This window comes from Macaca fascicularis, chromosome 2 (assembly GCF_037993035.2).
Source record: "Macaca fascicularis isolate 582-1 chromosome 2, T2T-MFA8v1.1".
Taxonomy (NCBI): Eukaryota; Metazoa; Chordata; class Mammalia; order Primates; family Cercopithecidae; genus Macaca; species Macaca fascicularis.
The window spans coordinates 24,149,980-24,167,531 of record NC_088376.1 but is presented as its reverse complement, the minus strand read 5'-3'; the positions used below and the strand labels follow the sequence as shown (position 1 = coordinate 24,167,531).

Genomic DNA, 17,552 nt, shown 5'->3' with positions numbered 1-17,552 from the left:
AGGGTTTCATCATGTTGGCCAGGCTGGTCTTGAACTCCTGACCTCCAGTGATCTACCTGCCTCGGCCTCCCAAAGTGTTGGGATTACAGGTGTGAGCCACCACACCTGGCCTTTTTTTTTATTTAAAAAAATTAAATCCTTCATTGAAATATCTTCCATCTTTACAACAAATCTGAAAGCTCGCTATTATTCCCGTTTAAAACTAAATGGACTGAGGGTTACAGAGGTTAAAAAATTTTCCCTGAGCTGATGATTTAAAGAACAAGAAATCAACTTGCGCCTAACTGTGAAGCGTATGATCGTAACATTAAACAAATTATGCACATCATTATTCATTAATACGTTCATTAATATTTATTAATACATTCTTGTAAAGACTTTTGAATGCAGTTGCATATGGAGTTAATCCTTCTTATTCCACCCTTTTCTTTTTTAAGGTATCTACTGAAACAAGTTTGATGTATATCTGGGAACTTTTTTCTGTGCACATTTGTAAACACACAATTATATAGACTTTTAATGCTATAAGTGGGATTACACTATTCTTAATGCATGCTTACTTTCATTAAGCATTCCTGAAATCATTTCTTTTAAAAAAGTCTGTTTTTAATTTTTCTAGTGAATGCTTTGGATATACCACAATTTATTGGAACATTCCCCAGTGGACAGACATATATATTGCTTCCAGTTTATCAGTAACAAAAACAAAGATGCAAAGAACACTTTTGAACAGACTTGTGCCCTGTGTGAGTATTTCCCTGGGACAGAGTATGATGAGAGGTATGGTTGGGTACATCTGCATCTTTCGGCATGACAGACACTGTTCAGTTGGCCTTGGAAAGCGTGGGGTGGTCTATCCCCTGCTCCATGCTGCATCTCTGAAAACTGAAGTTAGATGAACCAGGGCCTTGGATTTCTGATAGCTACTTCCCTTTGACATTGCTGTTTCCAGTTTTTTGTTTTTAATTCCCTCCCATCTCGCAGGTAGCTTTTTTTCCCCTTGATCTTCTATTTCTGTCTGCCCCAGTATACTTATGGGGTACTCGTCCCTGCCTTTGAAGTATCAAATCACACAGCTATCTGACATATGCCAAAAGTGGAGAGACAGCCATTGTTCTCATGTTGATTGCTAAGGCTCCCAGAGTGCCCTTGAGGTATATGAATCACTGGCACTCTCAGTTGGGACTGCAGATCCTGATGTATGATGAGTGGGGCAGAGTGGAGAGCAGAGATGGATGGAGCAGATGATAGTACTGGCGGAAGGGCACAAGCTTTTCAATCCTCCACCTTCTAAAATACTTATTCACCTGGAGATGTCCTTGTATTTTACTTAAGGACAAAGATAGCAATCATCTGCTGAAAATGTGAATGTCTAACATGAAAGATTATAATGCACACAATGACTTGCATTTATGTCTCCAACTTTTAAGACACTTTGTTATTTTGGTAAATGAGAATGGTATATCATTTGAAATTGTCATCACTGATTTGATTCATTTTTTTTCTTTATGAAGAGCACGAGTTAATAGTTTTCCCCTTTGCTGACATAAGATATTGTTTAAAAAATTACTTTAACTTGTCTAAATCTTGAGGTCTGGTTTCATAAATTATGATACATCTATAAGTAAGAACAGTCTATAGCCAATGAAAGTCAGGACTCAGAATATTTAATGACATGGGAAAATGTTCATGATATATTGTTAGGCATTAAAAGCTGGTTAAAATGGTATGCCTAGTCTGATCCCAGGTTTATAAAAAATACACATGCACAGAGAAAAGACTGAAATATAATAACAATGTACAGTGCCTACCCTTGGGGGATAGAACTTCAACTGATTTGAAACCATTTGCAATTTAAAAAATTTGTAGACTTTTTTTTTTTTCTACCATGAACATATAGGCTTTTATAATGGGAGGAAATAACTTGTTCTTAAAATTATTTTAACTCATTCCCTCTTGCCTTCCTGGGTATTCCAGAATCAGTTTTGAAAATGTTAAGCACAGAGACATTTCCGTGAGATCACTGATGACTGCTCTCCTTTATTCTGAGTCCACCAGGGAGGTGGGTGAGTCCTGCCTTGTTTCTCCCCTTGGGTTTCACGGTTTCAGGAAGGTCCGTGATTGACATAAAAGTATAGAGGCCTGACTGCCTGGGTTCAGCAGGGCTGGTTAGGTCCAGCTCCAGGGATCCACGCATCTGTCTAGAACCCATCCTGTGGGAGGTGGGACCCTGTGGTTCCCAGTGAGAAGTACAGTAGGGCATGAGAGGGTAGAGGGGAGAAGCCTTGTAAGAATTCAGGGGAGGATCAAGGCCTCAGTCAAACGGCGTGGGGTTCTCAGAAGGGCTCAAGTCCCAGGGTGATCTGTTATTAGGCAGTGACTAAGCAGACCTTCCAGTTGGCGACTGAGATAAGCCAGGCCCAAAGAAAGGCCCAACCAAGAATGGAGGGACTCAAGTGGCTCCCCACGTGCACTCAAGGAAGGGGGAAAAAAATGCACATTTCCTAAGTGCCCACCAGGTGGCAGACCCTTTCCTGTGCTACGAGTTTAAGAGTATTCTCAAGCACATCATGATACCCAGGTATTAAGAACCTGCACTGGGTTGGCAAGAAAATAGAAGGCTGGGCCCCTCTCTAGAGATTCAGTAATCTGGGTGGGGCCTGAGATTCTTATTTCTACAAAGCTCCAGGTTCTCCTAGTGCCACTGGTTGGTACTCCTACACTTTCAGTAGCACTGGATATATCATCTCAGACTGGGAAGGCAGGAGGAGGACAAGGAGTAGGATGTGGTCCTTATGGCTCAGCAATCAGTTCAAATTGTGATTAAAGTGCCAAGGAAGTGTGGCATGGAACGAGCGGGTGTGGGTGGGTGGGGTGAGTTGCAGAAGGGAATGGGTCACTTGCTCCTGGTTAAAATAGCCTCTGATACTCCAGCAGATTCAACTTGTGGGCTCTGCAACAGAATGTAAGGGCTTCAGAGCTCTCATTCTAATTAAATGTGGTACCAATTAATTCACTTAGGATGCCTATAGCAGACAGAAGCATAGGTATATGCAGGTTAAAATAAAAGCAGTAAGGCTGGGCACAGTGGCTCAAGCCTGTAATCCCACCACTTTGGGAGGCCGAGGTGGGTGGATCAGCTGAGGTCAGGAGTTTGAGACCTGCCTGGCCAACATGGCGAAATCCTGTCTCTACTAAAAATACCAAAATTAGCTGGGCATGGTGGTACATGCTTGTAATCTCAGCTACTCAGGAGGCTGAGGCAGGAGAATTGTTTGAACCTGGGAGGTAGAGGTTGCAGTGAGCCAAGATTGCGCCACTGCACTCCATCCTGGGCAACAGAGCAAGACTCCGTCTCAAAAAAAAAAAAAAAAAAAAAAAGCAGTATTCAGAACAAAATGACAAACAAAATCTTAGATAGCTACCAAAAACCCCTAAAGAAACAATATTTAAGAGTACTACAAACATAAATCAGTGATTCCCAAACTATTTGAAGTGAAAGCCTATTTTAAAAATCTGGTCCATTGTGGAGCAATATATGGTTCTACTGCACAAGACTTTTACGTAGTTCAAGCCACACGTGACTGACCAGGCAAGTTTGACAACATCCAATTGTCTATATCCTGTTCAGTGAGACGAATTCACTGATCATGCATTTGGATGCATTTGGATGCCAGTGGCAATGTCAAACTGCTATAAAAGTTCCTAAAGCTTACTCTCAGTTTCTGTATTTGCATCAATAGAAATGGTAATAACCACTTCACAGAAAGGTCCCAGTCCCCAAACCACGCTTAGAAGTGCACTGCTCTAGCCTGGCTAGGTGACTGATCTGGCAGATGGGCTCACTGCATAGCTTCAAGGAGTCATTTTGTTCTTTGGATCCTGTTGTGCAGAATTAACTTTTGTATCCTCAGGACTATTTTGTTCGTATCATTTCTACATGGGGTCCTTGGAATAGGGCTAGTTGGATGTTCTTTTGGCCCTGCTGCCATTTTCTTATGCTTGGACATCAAGGACAATATCCTGTATACAGGCACTCAATAAACACAGATGAGTGAATGCATGGATTACTAGCCCAAGACTGAGATGTCAAGCGTGGGATAGACAGCCATCTAGGAAATAAATGCTCAACATGGATGAACATCAAAATAGAACTCTCTTCATAGTAACTATACAGAGCTGACAAGCAGAGCAGATGGAGAACCAGCTCTATAAGGAAAGACTGTATAATCTTGTTGCTGTCCTGGACTCACTGCTGCCTCACTCAATACATGTGCCCATTCTGAATGAATGATATTTAGTTTATAAGTTTCTTGGACCATGATAACATAGGTTTCCTGGTGGCATTTTCATGCTGAACCAAGGCATTGCCTCATGACTATGTCAAGGTGAACCCTGGTGGTTACTCTGGAAAACATGGGAGACTTATTTTAGTTGTTTTCCTGTTAATATTAGAATCTTGAGGAAGGACTTTAATAATTTAATTATATTCTCTTATTACATCTCTGACTTTCAGTGAAAAAGAGTTGAATGAATGCAAAATGAATTATCCACTCTAACCTCCCTGAAACCTCATGCCCCACCCCACATCCATCTGAAAGTCTCCTCTTGCTTCATTCCTTACCAGGCTCACAGCATGATTCAAGGTATTTTTATGACTTAATGATGCATAGCTAATAATAATGATGACAACAATAATGACAGCTGCTATTCAGAGAGCACTATAAGTCAGGTACGTTGCTAAATGCTTAAATACATCATCTTATTTAATTGTATTAATCTTATAGGTTTGGTCAAGCACAGAAAGTAGAAAGGCTAGGATTCTAGCTCAAATAGATCAGTCTCAAATATTTGTGGTCTTAACCACTCTACTAAGCATCTTGTATCCAAACAGAGACTGTTTCCTTTTGCTTTTAAGATGGCCAACAAACTGAAATGTGTGGTGTTGGAAACTAGATATGTAAGGCCAAGGTTTATTTTAAATGATAGAGACATAGATGGACTCTATGAATAAATAAGTGAATGAATATGGGTATCAATTGTGAGTGAATTAAATTGGGTTTATGACATTATTAGATCACAAGGATGCTAGAGTTATCTGTTGGCATTTCACTGTAAACTGACATGGTTTTAGTGCCAGCCCATATAATTTGGAGATACAATCTGGTCACATATGCTAAGACTAAATCTCAATTGTATTGCAAACAAATGTATTTTGTGCATGCACACACGTGCACGCGCGCACACACACACGTCCTACATCCTGACTCCTTTGAAAAACTTTATTTTGCTTTTTTTCTAAATAGCCCTTTCAATTTCTCAGATCTCCTCAATTATATATATAAGAGAGTCCAAATAGAAACCTTTCCAAAGGGACATGTATAGTTTTGACTGCCCTCAAATCAGAGCTCATAACACCATTTCACTATTACTTTTGATTAACTCTATTTCCAACTGAAACACTCCATTTCCCAGGTAAACTGGTAGTTCCTAGGAGCTTTCAAAGTATTTTCAGAAAACCTAAAAGACCAGTTCTTTTGTATGAAGGATAAATATAATCATGTGTATATGTTCAAAGTAGAACAGCTGTGTAAGTCCTTCAGGGCTTGTAAATGGGAGTCTTTGTAAACTTTCATTATTATATGTTGGTATATGATTACGAGATTTTCAAAACACAATTTTAAACTTTACCATGAGTCACAATCCATAAAGAAAAACTAAATAGACCCTCCTTTAAAAAAAAAAAAAAAAGCCCACTAAGCTGAAAAAGAATGCGAAATTAAATGAACTTAGGCATTTAAAGATACAAATTGGTCTCTTGGACATTGAAAGACACAAATTGATTTAAGAAGCAAAGATTTTGGGGAGCCCTAAGACAATAAAGCGATCAGGACGAAGACATCTGTCAGGGCGGAGGCGACCTGAGGTAAAGAACAGTTAAATCTAATGCAATCAGGAACTTAGGCCAGTTTAATGTTTTTTTTTGCCTTATGAGGTGACAACCTCCTAACACCATAATCTCTCCTTTCAGGATGATGACACAAGGATTTAATGAGTAGAAGACAACAACTTAAAACCTCTCATTTGAGCATGACTTGTCTAGGTTAAAGGTGGGCATTGAGATCCCATTAGCTACTGGCACAATTGCGAAAAGAAATGTACATATGCACAGACACACTTTAAAGCAAGACGTCATAAAAATACAGCGATGCCTGTTTCAACTCAGACCCAAAAATGGAATTAAAGCCAAAACTAACCCCTCTACTAATTAGAGAAGTAAAAATGTCGTCACCCCAAGTGTCCCAGCACAACGTGAATCCAAAACAAGCTGCTTTCTTTGGATTCCACTTATTTATTTACTTTAAAAAGAATATTTGAAGAAAATGACGCCCAGTAAAAGAACAGTTGGAGAAAACATGGGACGCCATACATTGGAAGAGAAATGGAGACGGAGTACACAGTTACAACACGGTTTTTTTTTTTTTTTCTTGTTGTAACACATGATAATGGGCTAATAAAAATCTGGTTACCTTTACATTTCTTCTCCTCCGTTTGGAAGGTCTGGGCACTCGAGACACTCTGGTCGTTCACATCATCATGGTCCAGATGGAATATTGAGCTAGTCCAAGTGGCCTGGATGAGATGTGGCGACGACTGTTCATTTTTCAATGTGTTGCGCCTCTCTGAATGGCTCTTCCTATGTAGACAGGCTTCAGACATTCCTACTAGCTTCCAGTCGTGTTCTCGGTCTGGACAGTGCTTCGGTTTGTCCCAGGCTGTAAGGCCATTTTCTAAAGGGTTGAAAAACACGAGATGACGAGCTGTTGGCATTGTCAAGATTTTGCTGAGATGCAGAGTTTTGGAAGGCAAGTTGTGTCTCAATTCTTTTGGGGCTTACAGGATTCACACGCCACTTGACGGTAGTGATAAGATGCAGAATTTGTCAGCCTTGGGCATTTAGCCACTGCAGTTGGATTGCCTGTCGGAGTAATCAACACATTCCCCCTTATTTTAAATGCCTAGAAAGACATTAGTTCTCGCATGGCAAGGCTGTACTTTCGCCAGTCCCACTTCCACAGCAATGGCCCAGGAGCAAGTTTACACACCAATTTATGTTACTGCTTAGATGACCATTTGAGGTCTTGAGGGTCAGGGCTGGCCGTGAACACTTTTCAGATCCTTAGGACATAAAACACCCAGGATTCAGCCTTGTTTGACTTGGGTTTTATCACAAGCTGACCTGAGGGACACCCTGTTACTTAAATGGGACGTGCTCACGTGGCCACACCGAGAGTGGCAACTCTGTTTTTACCACCTTCTACCTCTGATGGCCTACAAAAAGAAAAAAAAAAAAAAAAAAAAGAAGGGGATCTTACAAATAGAAGTTTTGTAAAGGGCTTCAATATAGTCCCAAGTTGGCAATAAGAACCGATGAAGGAAAGCAGATAGTGCTTTAGCTGTGGGACAAATTAAGAGCCCTAATGATAGAATGATGAACTTAAAGTCTTTGGTTGGAGTGCAGCTGGTTAATTATTTATGTATATTATATATATTTTTTCTATTCAATTTATAGGGACTTGAGGGTTTGGCTTATAGAAAATGGGAAAAAATGTAATGATATGATGAAAAATTTCTGACACTAACCTTCCCCGGTGGCAAATTTTACTTCCTTAAATATCTTTACTGTACATGGATATAGAGAGCAAAAATGAGCAAGCTAATATATATATACACACACACACACATATTTGTATGCATGTTGTACACATTAAAAAAACATAATCCATCTGGTCATCCATATTTTCAGAAATTCTTAAGTTACTGTTTGTCAAAATTAGAAAAAATATAACATAAATATGTCAGTCCTCCTTTTCAGAGTTTATATGGTCTCTTTAAAGTGATCATAATTCACAAATTTATATGTGAATTTTTTTTAACACTGAAATTACCAGAAGACCATGGATACCCATATCCCTGGGGCTTAGAGAGACATGTCTATCCTGACCTGTGCATAGCACAGTGAATTTTAAGCTGACTTTCAAATATTTAAAGTGAATTTTAAATTATTTAACATGAGGGTTAAAAATGCTTTAGGTTTTCATAAGCACCCTCTCGAAAGCTACCAGATGTCTTCAGCTAATGTTGGTTAGGATGGTTTCTCTAAAAGTGTAAATTACTCAGTCACTTTGGAAAGTTGCATTTACCCTTCTGGGTTTTCATGTTACTACGAGAAAATTCCAATGCCCATGCACACTGTATTCCTACTCCAGGAGAAAACCATAAACAATAGTAACAAAGTAATCATCAACACATGATTCCTTTGTCATAGTAAATGGAAATGCTGTGGCTTGAAATAGCTTAATTTGGCCAATAAGCAATAAGTCTCCTTTTAAAAATTGTACACTGTGCTAACTTTTGGGTGTAACATTTGATCTTATTCAGAGAAGAGCTCTGAAAATTCATTCTATGCAAAGGGCTGTGCTAAGCATTGTATGGGGTACATTATATAAACATAGATTCTTCCTTTTCAGAGTTTACATGGCATTATTCATTGCATGGTAAATCAAAAAGCTGTGGACTTCTACCACTTTCGACTGTGCTAGCTACTGGTGCAATTACAGGCACTTATTCTCACTATCCATTAAAAGGCAACAACAGATTGAGATCTTGAAAGATTGTATTGCATTTCGAGCTAAACATATCCATGTGTAACTCATTCAAGTACCATTATCCATAAGGGCTTGAGGTTTTCATGTGCTAAATATAAAGTTACTGAGGGCAGGGGTTAATTCTGGGCCCAACGAGATTGGTATTATTTCCACAGACATGAAAAGTCTTCTCACCATGCATGTTTTTATGGTGCCTGCTTTATTTTCAGAGACTCTAAATCCTCAGCAAATTGCATCTCGCAAAGCTTAATGTAAATAATGTTAAAGTTCTCAAACTATTTGAAAAAGGCTTTAAGATTTGATTTTTCCATAGAAATTCCTAAAATTTGGCATTAATTCCCTTGACCCCACAGAAATTAAGAAATACAGCCAAACTGGGTAGTCATTACTCCCTAGGGAAACAAGGCTTGGCTGAGACATGCTGAAAGGGGCTCCACTCCAAGAGGCCATTTCCCCTTAAAGCACAGCCTATTAAAGCTTGCTTAGCATGTCCCTTGGGTCAGCAAGAAGGGGGTTTCTTGTAAGCAAGGAAGGCTACACTTGGGGTGAGGCAAGGGATAGGATTGCTTTCCATTTTCCAAAGAAAAGCAGCCGAGATGGTTTGGGAAAAGGGCTTCATTCATGGGAGGCATTTACAAGCTCATAATTACTGTCTGTAATTACATTCGCAATAATGATATTCAGTTGCTTAATTGGCAGGTTTATTGGTTGGGGCACTGCTGGGAAACCTGGAGACTGAGAAGTCCCGATTGGGTCATGAGAAAGCTCAAGAGGAATTTATTTCAGGAGGATTCTTGATTTTTATCCTAGCAAGAACAGCGGGGCAACATGTAATCCCTATTCCATTCCCAAGGAGGGATGAGACACCCATGACACTGGGGTCCTGAAATTCTACCTACTGGATATACTGTTGTTGGTGAGACCTACAAGTTACCTCCACATACCTGTGGTTGGCAATGATGGTCTTTAGTAATTTCCTATGTCTAACGCCTATCTCCTTTTGTTCCTTCAAAACTCACACAAATGGGATATTTCTTTTTAGGAAGATTAACATCCCAAAAGGTTAAGTCAGTGATTCTCAAACTTTGATGTGTATCAGAATCATCTGAGGTGCTACTAAACAACACTGAAGACCAGACTTTTTGAAGTTGGATAGGGTGAGGGCATGCATAGAGCTATCAAGTTCTCCAGGTGATTGCGATAGCCAACAGAGTTTGAGATCCACACGGTTAAGATAAATTTAAGGTAAGAAAATAAATTAGTGACAGGTTTTGAATAAGTCTGTGGTTTCCTCAGACTCCAGTGTTTTACACAACCTCAGAGTAAATTTTCATTATCATTCAAAAATTCATCCATTGTTTTGAGGTCTACTGAGTGAAGCCTTAAAAGTCAGGTGTTAATTAGATATTATCTTGTAGATTGCAGGTATGGATGTAAATAAGTATTTACTCAAAAAGCCTGTTGTCACTATGGAAAACAGTGTGGAGATTCCTTAATGAACTAAAAGTAGGTCTACCGTTTGATCCACCAATCCCACTGCTAGGTATCTACCCAGAGAAAAAGAAGTCATTATATGAAAAAGACATTTGCACACACATTTATAACAGCACAAATTGCAATTGCAAAAATACAGAACCAGCCCAAAAAATGCGCATCAATAAACTCATGGATAAAGAGAATGTGATATATATATATATATATATATATTTCATATATATATATATATGGAATACTACTCAGACATAAAACAGAATGAAATAATGACATTCATAGCAACCTGGATGGAAGTGGAGACTATTATTCTAAGTGAAGTAACTCAGGAATGGAAAACCAAACATCATATGTGTTCACTCACATATGGGTACTAAGCTATGAGGATGCAAAGACATAAGAATGATACATTGGACTTTGGGGACTTCAGAAAGGGTCAGGGTGGTAAGAGATAAAAGACTACACACTGGGTACAGTGTACACTGCTCGGGCGATGGGTGCACCAAAATCTCAGAAATCACCACAGAACTTATTCATGAAACCACCACATGTTCCCAAAAAACCTATTGAAATAAATAAAAAATTAAAAATAAAAGCCTGTTGTTCTGAGCATTATCTGGGACACAATGCACACAGTAGTAGAAGTAATTTTTTTTAAAAAAGGGAGCATTCTAGAAATGATCATATTTTGTTATTCACATAAATCATGAACCGTTTACTCTTAATGAATCCCAGTTAACATATGACTTTCAATACTTCCCATTCTAGACATCAACACAATTAACCAATGTAATTAGTTATGATGAATTAAAAATAAGTAGAACAAAAGAAAATAATAACTAGATAGGGACGTGTGAACTCCTTTGGTTTGTGTGTCTCAAGGGAGTTTAGACTTGAATGATTAGGTTTGCATTCGATGACCATCATTCTGATGGCTTTGATTGACACAACACTGATCCAAAGGGTTCTTTTGCAAAAGAGAAACAAACATAAATTTCATTAACATAACTACTTACATCCTATCTCTGGAAATTTCATTAAAGATGATAGAAAATAAATCTGTCCATCAAAAAAGGAGAATTAGATTAAAATATTCAAGTATTTCAGGACACAAGAGCGAGCTGATACCTTAGAAAAGAGCTAAAGCAAAGGAAATAGGATTATGACAAAGTGGTCAGAAAGGGTAAGCTGTGTAGGCTGGGATTTCATGGCACTCATTGCAAGAGTTTAGCTTGCATTAAAAGGCCATTCATATTAGGTACTGAGACTGACAGCAAACCATATTCTGCATTAGGGGTGTGTGTGTAAAACGTGCTTTGTAAACCCAGAGAGTGTGTAGAATTATCATTGTGTAGCATCAGACTATTAGGTAGGAAGCCTCTAATTTCCATTTTAGTTTTTTTACTTCCACCCATAAGGTTTAGCCTTGCTGAATTCTCACAGTATAGACGCCTCAACTGATGTTTTTTAGAATCATGCAGGACAGGAGAGTAATGTTTGGTTGAGCATTTACTATGATCCAGGAACTGAGCTAGACACTTTATCTTCACAAACATCCAGGGAACATATACTTCTTGATTGACAAGGAACCTAAAATTAAGAGAACACTTCACCTGCTCTTCTTTGCCTTTTGTGCTATTAACTGATATGTTCTCCTTATTGCCCTTAGTTTGATGCATAGTAAATGACCTATTAATAGCTATTGTTTTATGTGTGCTTCGAAAGTTCTTTAGAAATTGTACTTACTACCTCATTTAATTTTCCCATTACTCATTTATATTCATAACAAGTCTCCTTGCTTTTGCTCTCAGCCACTTACAATCCACTTTCCACAGAGCAGCCAGAGTGAGCATTTAAAAGTATAAATAAGAGTGTATTTCTCTGGTGCTTGAAATAATCTGATGACTTCCCATCAATATTAGAATAAAATCTTCAGGCCTTACAGTGGCCTCAAGGCCCCACTGAGCCTCCCTCTGGCTGAGCTCCTCACCCATGGCTCTGCCCCCTTCTCTCTATCCTCCAGCCACACGGGCTGCCTCTAACATGGGAAGCCCATTCCCACCGCAGCATCTTGCAGAAGCTCTTTCCTATGCCTGGAGTGACCCTGTCCAAATCCTTATATCACCAGCTCCCTGTCATTGAGGTTTGAGAGAGAGCTTTCCTGACCAGCTCCCCAACCATTTTCTCTCTATCATTTTACTTTAGGTTCTTCATCATACTTGTCACCAACGGGAACTATTTTGTCTGTCCTCACTGGAAATGTAAGCACGACAGAAACAGGGATGAGTACTGTTGTGGTCATTACTGTGTCTCTAGCACTTGCAAAAGAGCCTTATGAATAATAGGTGTTTGGCAAATTTGTATGGGGGTGGGGATATGGATAGAATTATCATCCCTATTTTACATGTGTGGAGTTTAGAAAGTGACATGGATGTACATGATGGACCTGGACTCAAACCCAGGTCTTCTGACTCTAAAACCTGATCTGACCTTCTATAGTTCAGTTAAAGTTGCTTCTGGTTGCCAAGGACTGTAAACTTTGACCTAGTCCAGAAGCCATTTGAAGGAATGGCTCATCCCTTATATTTCTTGGTAGCCTCATGAGAGGTGGTCATTAGAGAGGCAAATAATAATAATAATAATAATAATAAATAAGTTGCTTCTGGAACTTTAGAGATGTGGGTTTTCTGTAAAATGGGAATATACTATTGTTTTGATGACCAAACAGGTTTATATATTAAAAGTTCTTGGAACAGTGTCCTGCACATTGTAAGCATGCACTAAGTGTAAGTTCTTCACTTATGTATCCACATGACTTTTTCTTCCCTTGCCTTACTCTCCAAACTCTTCTCCTCTATACATGATTTTTAAAGGGCACCCCCCTCAAAAAAGAGTTTGATAAATGACTCCATACCACTATATTAATGGCTAAGAACCTGGGATGAGTCACCTCATAGCAGAAGTTGTGTTTTAAAGAGGATGTCTGGAAAGCACTGGGCCATGGCCCAAGGAATGTATCTCTAAAATTGGATTCCTAGATTCTGTGCAAGGCAAATGGGAGAGGAATTTTGGTGAAGTGAGCATTTCCTGTTAGGTTTGCCTGACCATCATTATATCTGGCTTGATTAGCTTGGTAGCTCAAATAACATAATAATGAAGACACCAATTTGATCCTTACTCAACCTTCAAGGTCTAGTTCATCATTTAAGCTTTCTTGAAGCAATCCATCCACCCTCCAAACTTCCATCCCACTTCCCATGTATCTCCCTCCTCCACGTGCTACCTTTTACCTTGTGATATATCCATTTACATACATGTATATAATTTTCTTAACACTCATGGTGGCCAGCACAATATCCAAAGTAATATTTATTGTCCTCTCATAACTTTGCAAAGAGAAAACTGTTTCCTAGGCACATAATCCAGTAACTTTGCAAAGACAAAACTATTTCCCACGCACATAATTCATGCCCACTTTCTTATCCAAAAGCCACTGGTCTGCTAGGAGGACTCATCATCACAAGCAGTTCAACATGGACAACCAATAGGATTGTTCTCCCAGAACTGCTGGTGAAAATGAAACCTATTTTGCTTTTCAGAGGCAGGAAAAGATAGTGGGTAAGAATATGGGCTCTGCTTGCCAAGGTTCAAATTCTGACTATGACATGTATTAGCCGTGGTTTGGGGCAAATTGCTCTACCTCTTTGAATCTCTCTCCTGAATTATCCATATTTGTCTCTGTCTCTTCTATAAGGCAAGAACTTACCATGTCCTCCTGGCATGTGAATGGTACATGCACCCTTTTCCCTCTTATTGGACTCTAATCAATGTGTCCATCTCTTAATCTCCACAGCTTTAAGCACAATGCTATAACATGATGGGACCTCAAGAAATATTATTTGGAAATAATTGAACATAATAAGAACAGATCAAAATACCCCTGAAACTGAACAGAACACATACAGTTTTTTATTTATTTAGGAATTTCTATTTACTGAGCCATAATGTGCTCTATGCAAGGCAGAGTCAGTCATAACTGGTTAGTATCAAAGTTCTGCAACAAAAGGCAGCTCAGCCATCAGCAGATACTGTAGCATAGCCTTAGACAAGCTCTGCGAACAGGGAAGACAGAAAGGGCAGCTAGATGGCTTTATTCTTCCTCGTCCTCAGGCTGTGTAAACCAACCGTGTTTTTACTTTGGCATTTGTATCGGATGCCGGAGCTGGTATCTCAAGGCCATCTTTCCAAGACCTCTGAAACACTGACTTAATCTGTTAGTCCACTAACATCTGGAATGGGGTGAGCTGGTCACCAGAGGGCAGGCTCCTGGCTTGTGTTTCCCAGTGCCTCTGAATCTACCCAGGTGGCTTTGTCCGGCCTGGGAACCTTTAACAGTAGCCTGAAGCTTCAGAGCCTGCTTGCTTCCATTTATGTAGGTCTCTGCAGGAACTCTGCCCCAGTTGATGCCATGAGACTTGTAAATTTGGAATATTTGGACAAGGAAGGAGAGATGTCTCCAAAATAGTGAAAAGTTAAATTGCTGGCTGTTTCTAAAGGAAATTTGCTGTTACTACATTCAATAATTGCTATGGAAGGGTTATAGGTTCCAGGACCTCACAGCATTGGTGTCAAGCCCTCACAGTGTTGATGTGAAGAATACATGAGCCAACACATGGACAAAGTCTAGCCTTGTGCAGAAATACAGTAAGTGTTCAAAGTGTTTCCCCCGACCTCCCCTGCCTTTTTTTTACTACTAGTAATTACAGAGACCAAATCCACAATTCTCAACTGGTGGGAAGGAGCCTGTAGGATCTATTCTCATGCTTCCCCTTTCTCTCAATTTACACGAACATTCTGGACTCTCCCAGCTCAGTTTCAGTCCTATCCACACAGCTTTCCCTTACTATTCCAGTCTGTGGTGAGTTCTTTTTCCTTTAAAATACATTTCTTATTTATTCTAAGCTCATGCAATCATGACCATTTCTGAGCTCTTGTTGGTGTATGTTAGTGTTCCCCAAATGAAGACTTAGATAGCTCTTGAGAGTGTGAACAGATCCTATTTTGGTATTCTCAACAATTTAAGTCTGCAAAATGGAGTGAAATATTCTGGTCATTGTTAGACTCATGGAGGCATGGGCCATAGCTGGGGAGGGTGTGTCTTCCTGGCGACTGGCTCCTAAGGGAATTGAGGATAGAGAGGATGAGATAGGGAGGGAACCATATTCATTATTGTGTACAAGGTAGCTGAAGGGCATAATCATAATACTGTTAGTGATAGCTCAAATTTATTGAGCATTTATTTAAGTCAGGCTACATAGACCGGGCTCCATAAATTAAAATTACTATCAATTGAACACTGACTACATGCCAGATAGCATCCAAAAGTACTTTTCATATATTATTTTATCTAACTCAGATCACGTGTTTTGATATCCCTAATCAGGGTGTACTCATCTCAAGAAGAACTCTGCTGCTTCCTTCCTGAGACTTTATCAATAAGGTCTGCTGAGGCCCATGTTCAACCTTTGTCCAGTTACATAAACTATGCCTTCAGAATATCTTCTTTTAGGCAAAGTCTTGCAAAATTAGCTGCTTTGTTCAAGTAGGCTGCCTTTCATTGCTAAATGGTTTTGTCTTTCTTTTCCTGAGCACCTGCCTATTAATTTTCTATCTTGTTGAGACTGGACTTTTCTGTCCCCGTATGCAGGTGAATTTAAGTTTGCTATCACAGAGGCCTTCTCTTATTTCATTGGCAGGGATTATCAGTCCATTAAGTGGGTGAGATTTGGGAGCTGCTAGGAGATAAACAAACCTTTTCCTTATCTGGCTGCTCCCACTTCTCTGGTTTTCCTGTATATTCCATTAGGCAATCACTATCCTAATGAAAAACAATCATCACGACTTCAGAAACCTCAAATAATTACTCTGAAACTAGAAACTACAGTGATTGATAATCTTTTGATAAGTGAAAACCATTAAAACAATTTTAAAGTTTGTGTTTATAACATTTATAGGGGATGCTTATTCATCTGAAGTGTAACCTGAAACAAAACTAAAAAGCAAAACAAAATAACACGTGTTCAAAGACCACGCTGTAAGTTCCATTTGGCTGCATGAAAGCATGGCAGTGACCAGGTTCATAGGCAACATCTTAAAATTATTTAACCACATCGGAACAAGCTGACTGCTGAGCACTGACCAGAGGCCCTGAGCACTGGGAAAATACTTTCCGGAGGACACAATGGAATCCTCCCCCAGGAATGGTCATTTGATTTTCCATAATTCATACCGGATTTAATCAGAGAGTCCTTAGGTTGGATGACTCAAACTTTGAGGTAATTACTCTAAAGGCCACAGAGATTCCATTTAGGATATTAGAAAAGCTACAGTGGTTGCAGAAACATTCATATTAACGAGCCACAAATGCACATAAAAGGGAACAGATGTTTACTGCTAGGATTAGATTTCTCCTGTGCAAAAGTTCAGAGCATAATGTTTATTCTTGATGCCAGTCTGAACCCACATTTTTCAAAAAAACCCAAGATATCTTTATGAGACTCGCCCCATTTTATGTTCCCAAACATGAAATAACCCTTTTCAAGGTAGAAAATACAAGTGAATCTTTTCTGACTTTGGAAACTAGGACTAGGGTATGACTTGTGGACAAAAATCAAAACTTGAGATTTATAATTTCTCAAATAAAAGACAAAATATGACTTGGGTAATTAGATCAATGTTATACACCACCCTGTGAAAGTCTCAGTACTTGGCAGCAAAACACCCATATTCTTCCAACAGATTACACTCAGGGATTAACAAAATCCACACAAATAAATGCTAGTGTTAGCAGAGTAACATATAGGTCCCCCTCTGGGTTTTCATAGAATTGCACTACAATTTCCCACTTTTTTTGGTACCCAGGTGAGACTAATTTTCAATTTTTATGTGTAAAAAAATAAATAGGATCAAGATCATGACAGAGAGTCATTTAGGGAAGAGACATTTCAATCTGGAAAAGTTTGGTTTTTTTCTTTGGTTCAGGAATAGAAGCACTGCCACAGCATGCACAGCTATCTTGTTCTTGGTTATAATAGCAGGTGAGATTTTTACACAGGTGAGAACTGCTTGAGAGCAGGTGCTTTTGGGATATTTTCGGGTCCTCAGAATACTTTTAAATACACCAAAAACATATTTTGTGAAATAGGCCTTAGTGGTATGACGTAAGTACATGCAGGGTATGTAATGCTCCCCTACGAGGGTCTGTTTTAGCACCTGTACCTCACTGATACAGTCCCAACAGCAGAGAGGGGAGAATTAAATTGTCTTCTACCTGCCTGTCTTGTGGAAGATAATTCAGAACTGCAGATGGGTCAAATTGCTTGGTGTAATCTA

General features: G+C 39.2%; 1 protein-coding gene and 1 long non-coding RNA gene across 39 annotated transcripts in view; one reads left to right on the top strand and one right to left on the bottom strand.

Annotated features, from left to right (window-relative positions):
- Positions 1 to 17,552, bottom strand: part of THRB (thyroid hormone receptor beta) — a 371,812-nt gene that overhangs the window by 67,108 nt on the left and 287,152 nt on the right. For 26 of the 38 annotated variants that reach the window (XM_045387040.3, XM_045387039.3, XM_045387034.3 and 23 more), the window contains one exon: positions 6,531 to 6,791. The exons of 6 other annotated variants lie outside the window; for them this stretch is intronic. In XM_045387040.3, coding sequence (XP_045242975.2) covers positions 6,531 to 6,791 — 261 coding nt within the window. Of the gene's footprint in view, positions 1 to 6,530; positions 6,980 to 17,552 lie in introns of all 38 variants that reach the window. 6 more of the 38 variants (XM_074030885.1, XM_074030886.1, XM_074030881.1 and 3 more) reach the window with 1 other exon arrangement.
- LOC102133100 (uncharacterized) lies at positions 613 to 6,535 on the top strand. Its single transcript, XR_006696225.3, has 3 exons — positions 613 to 746; positions 4,628 to 4,732; positions 6,032 to 6,535. It is a non-coding gene; the product is annotated as an uncharacterized lncRNA (long non-coding RNA).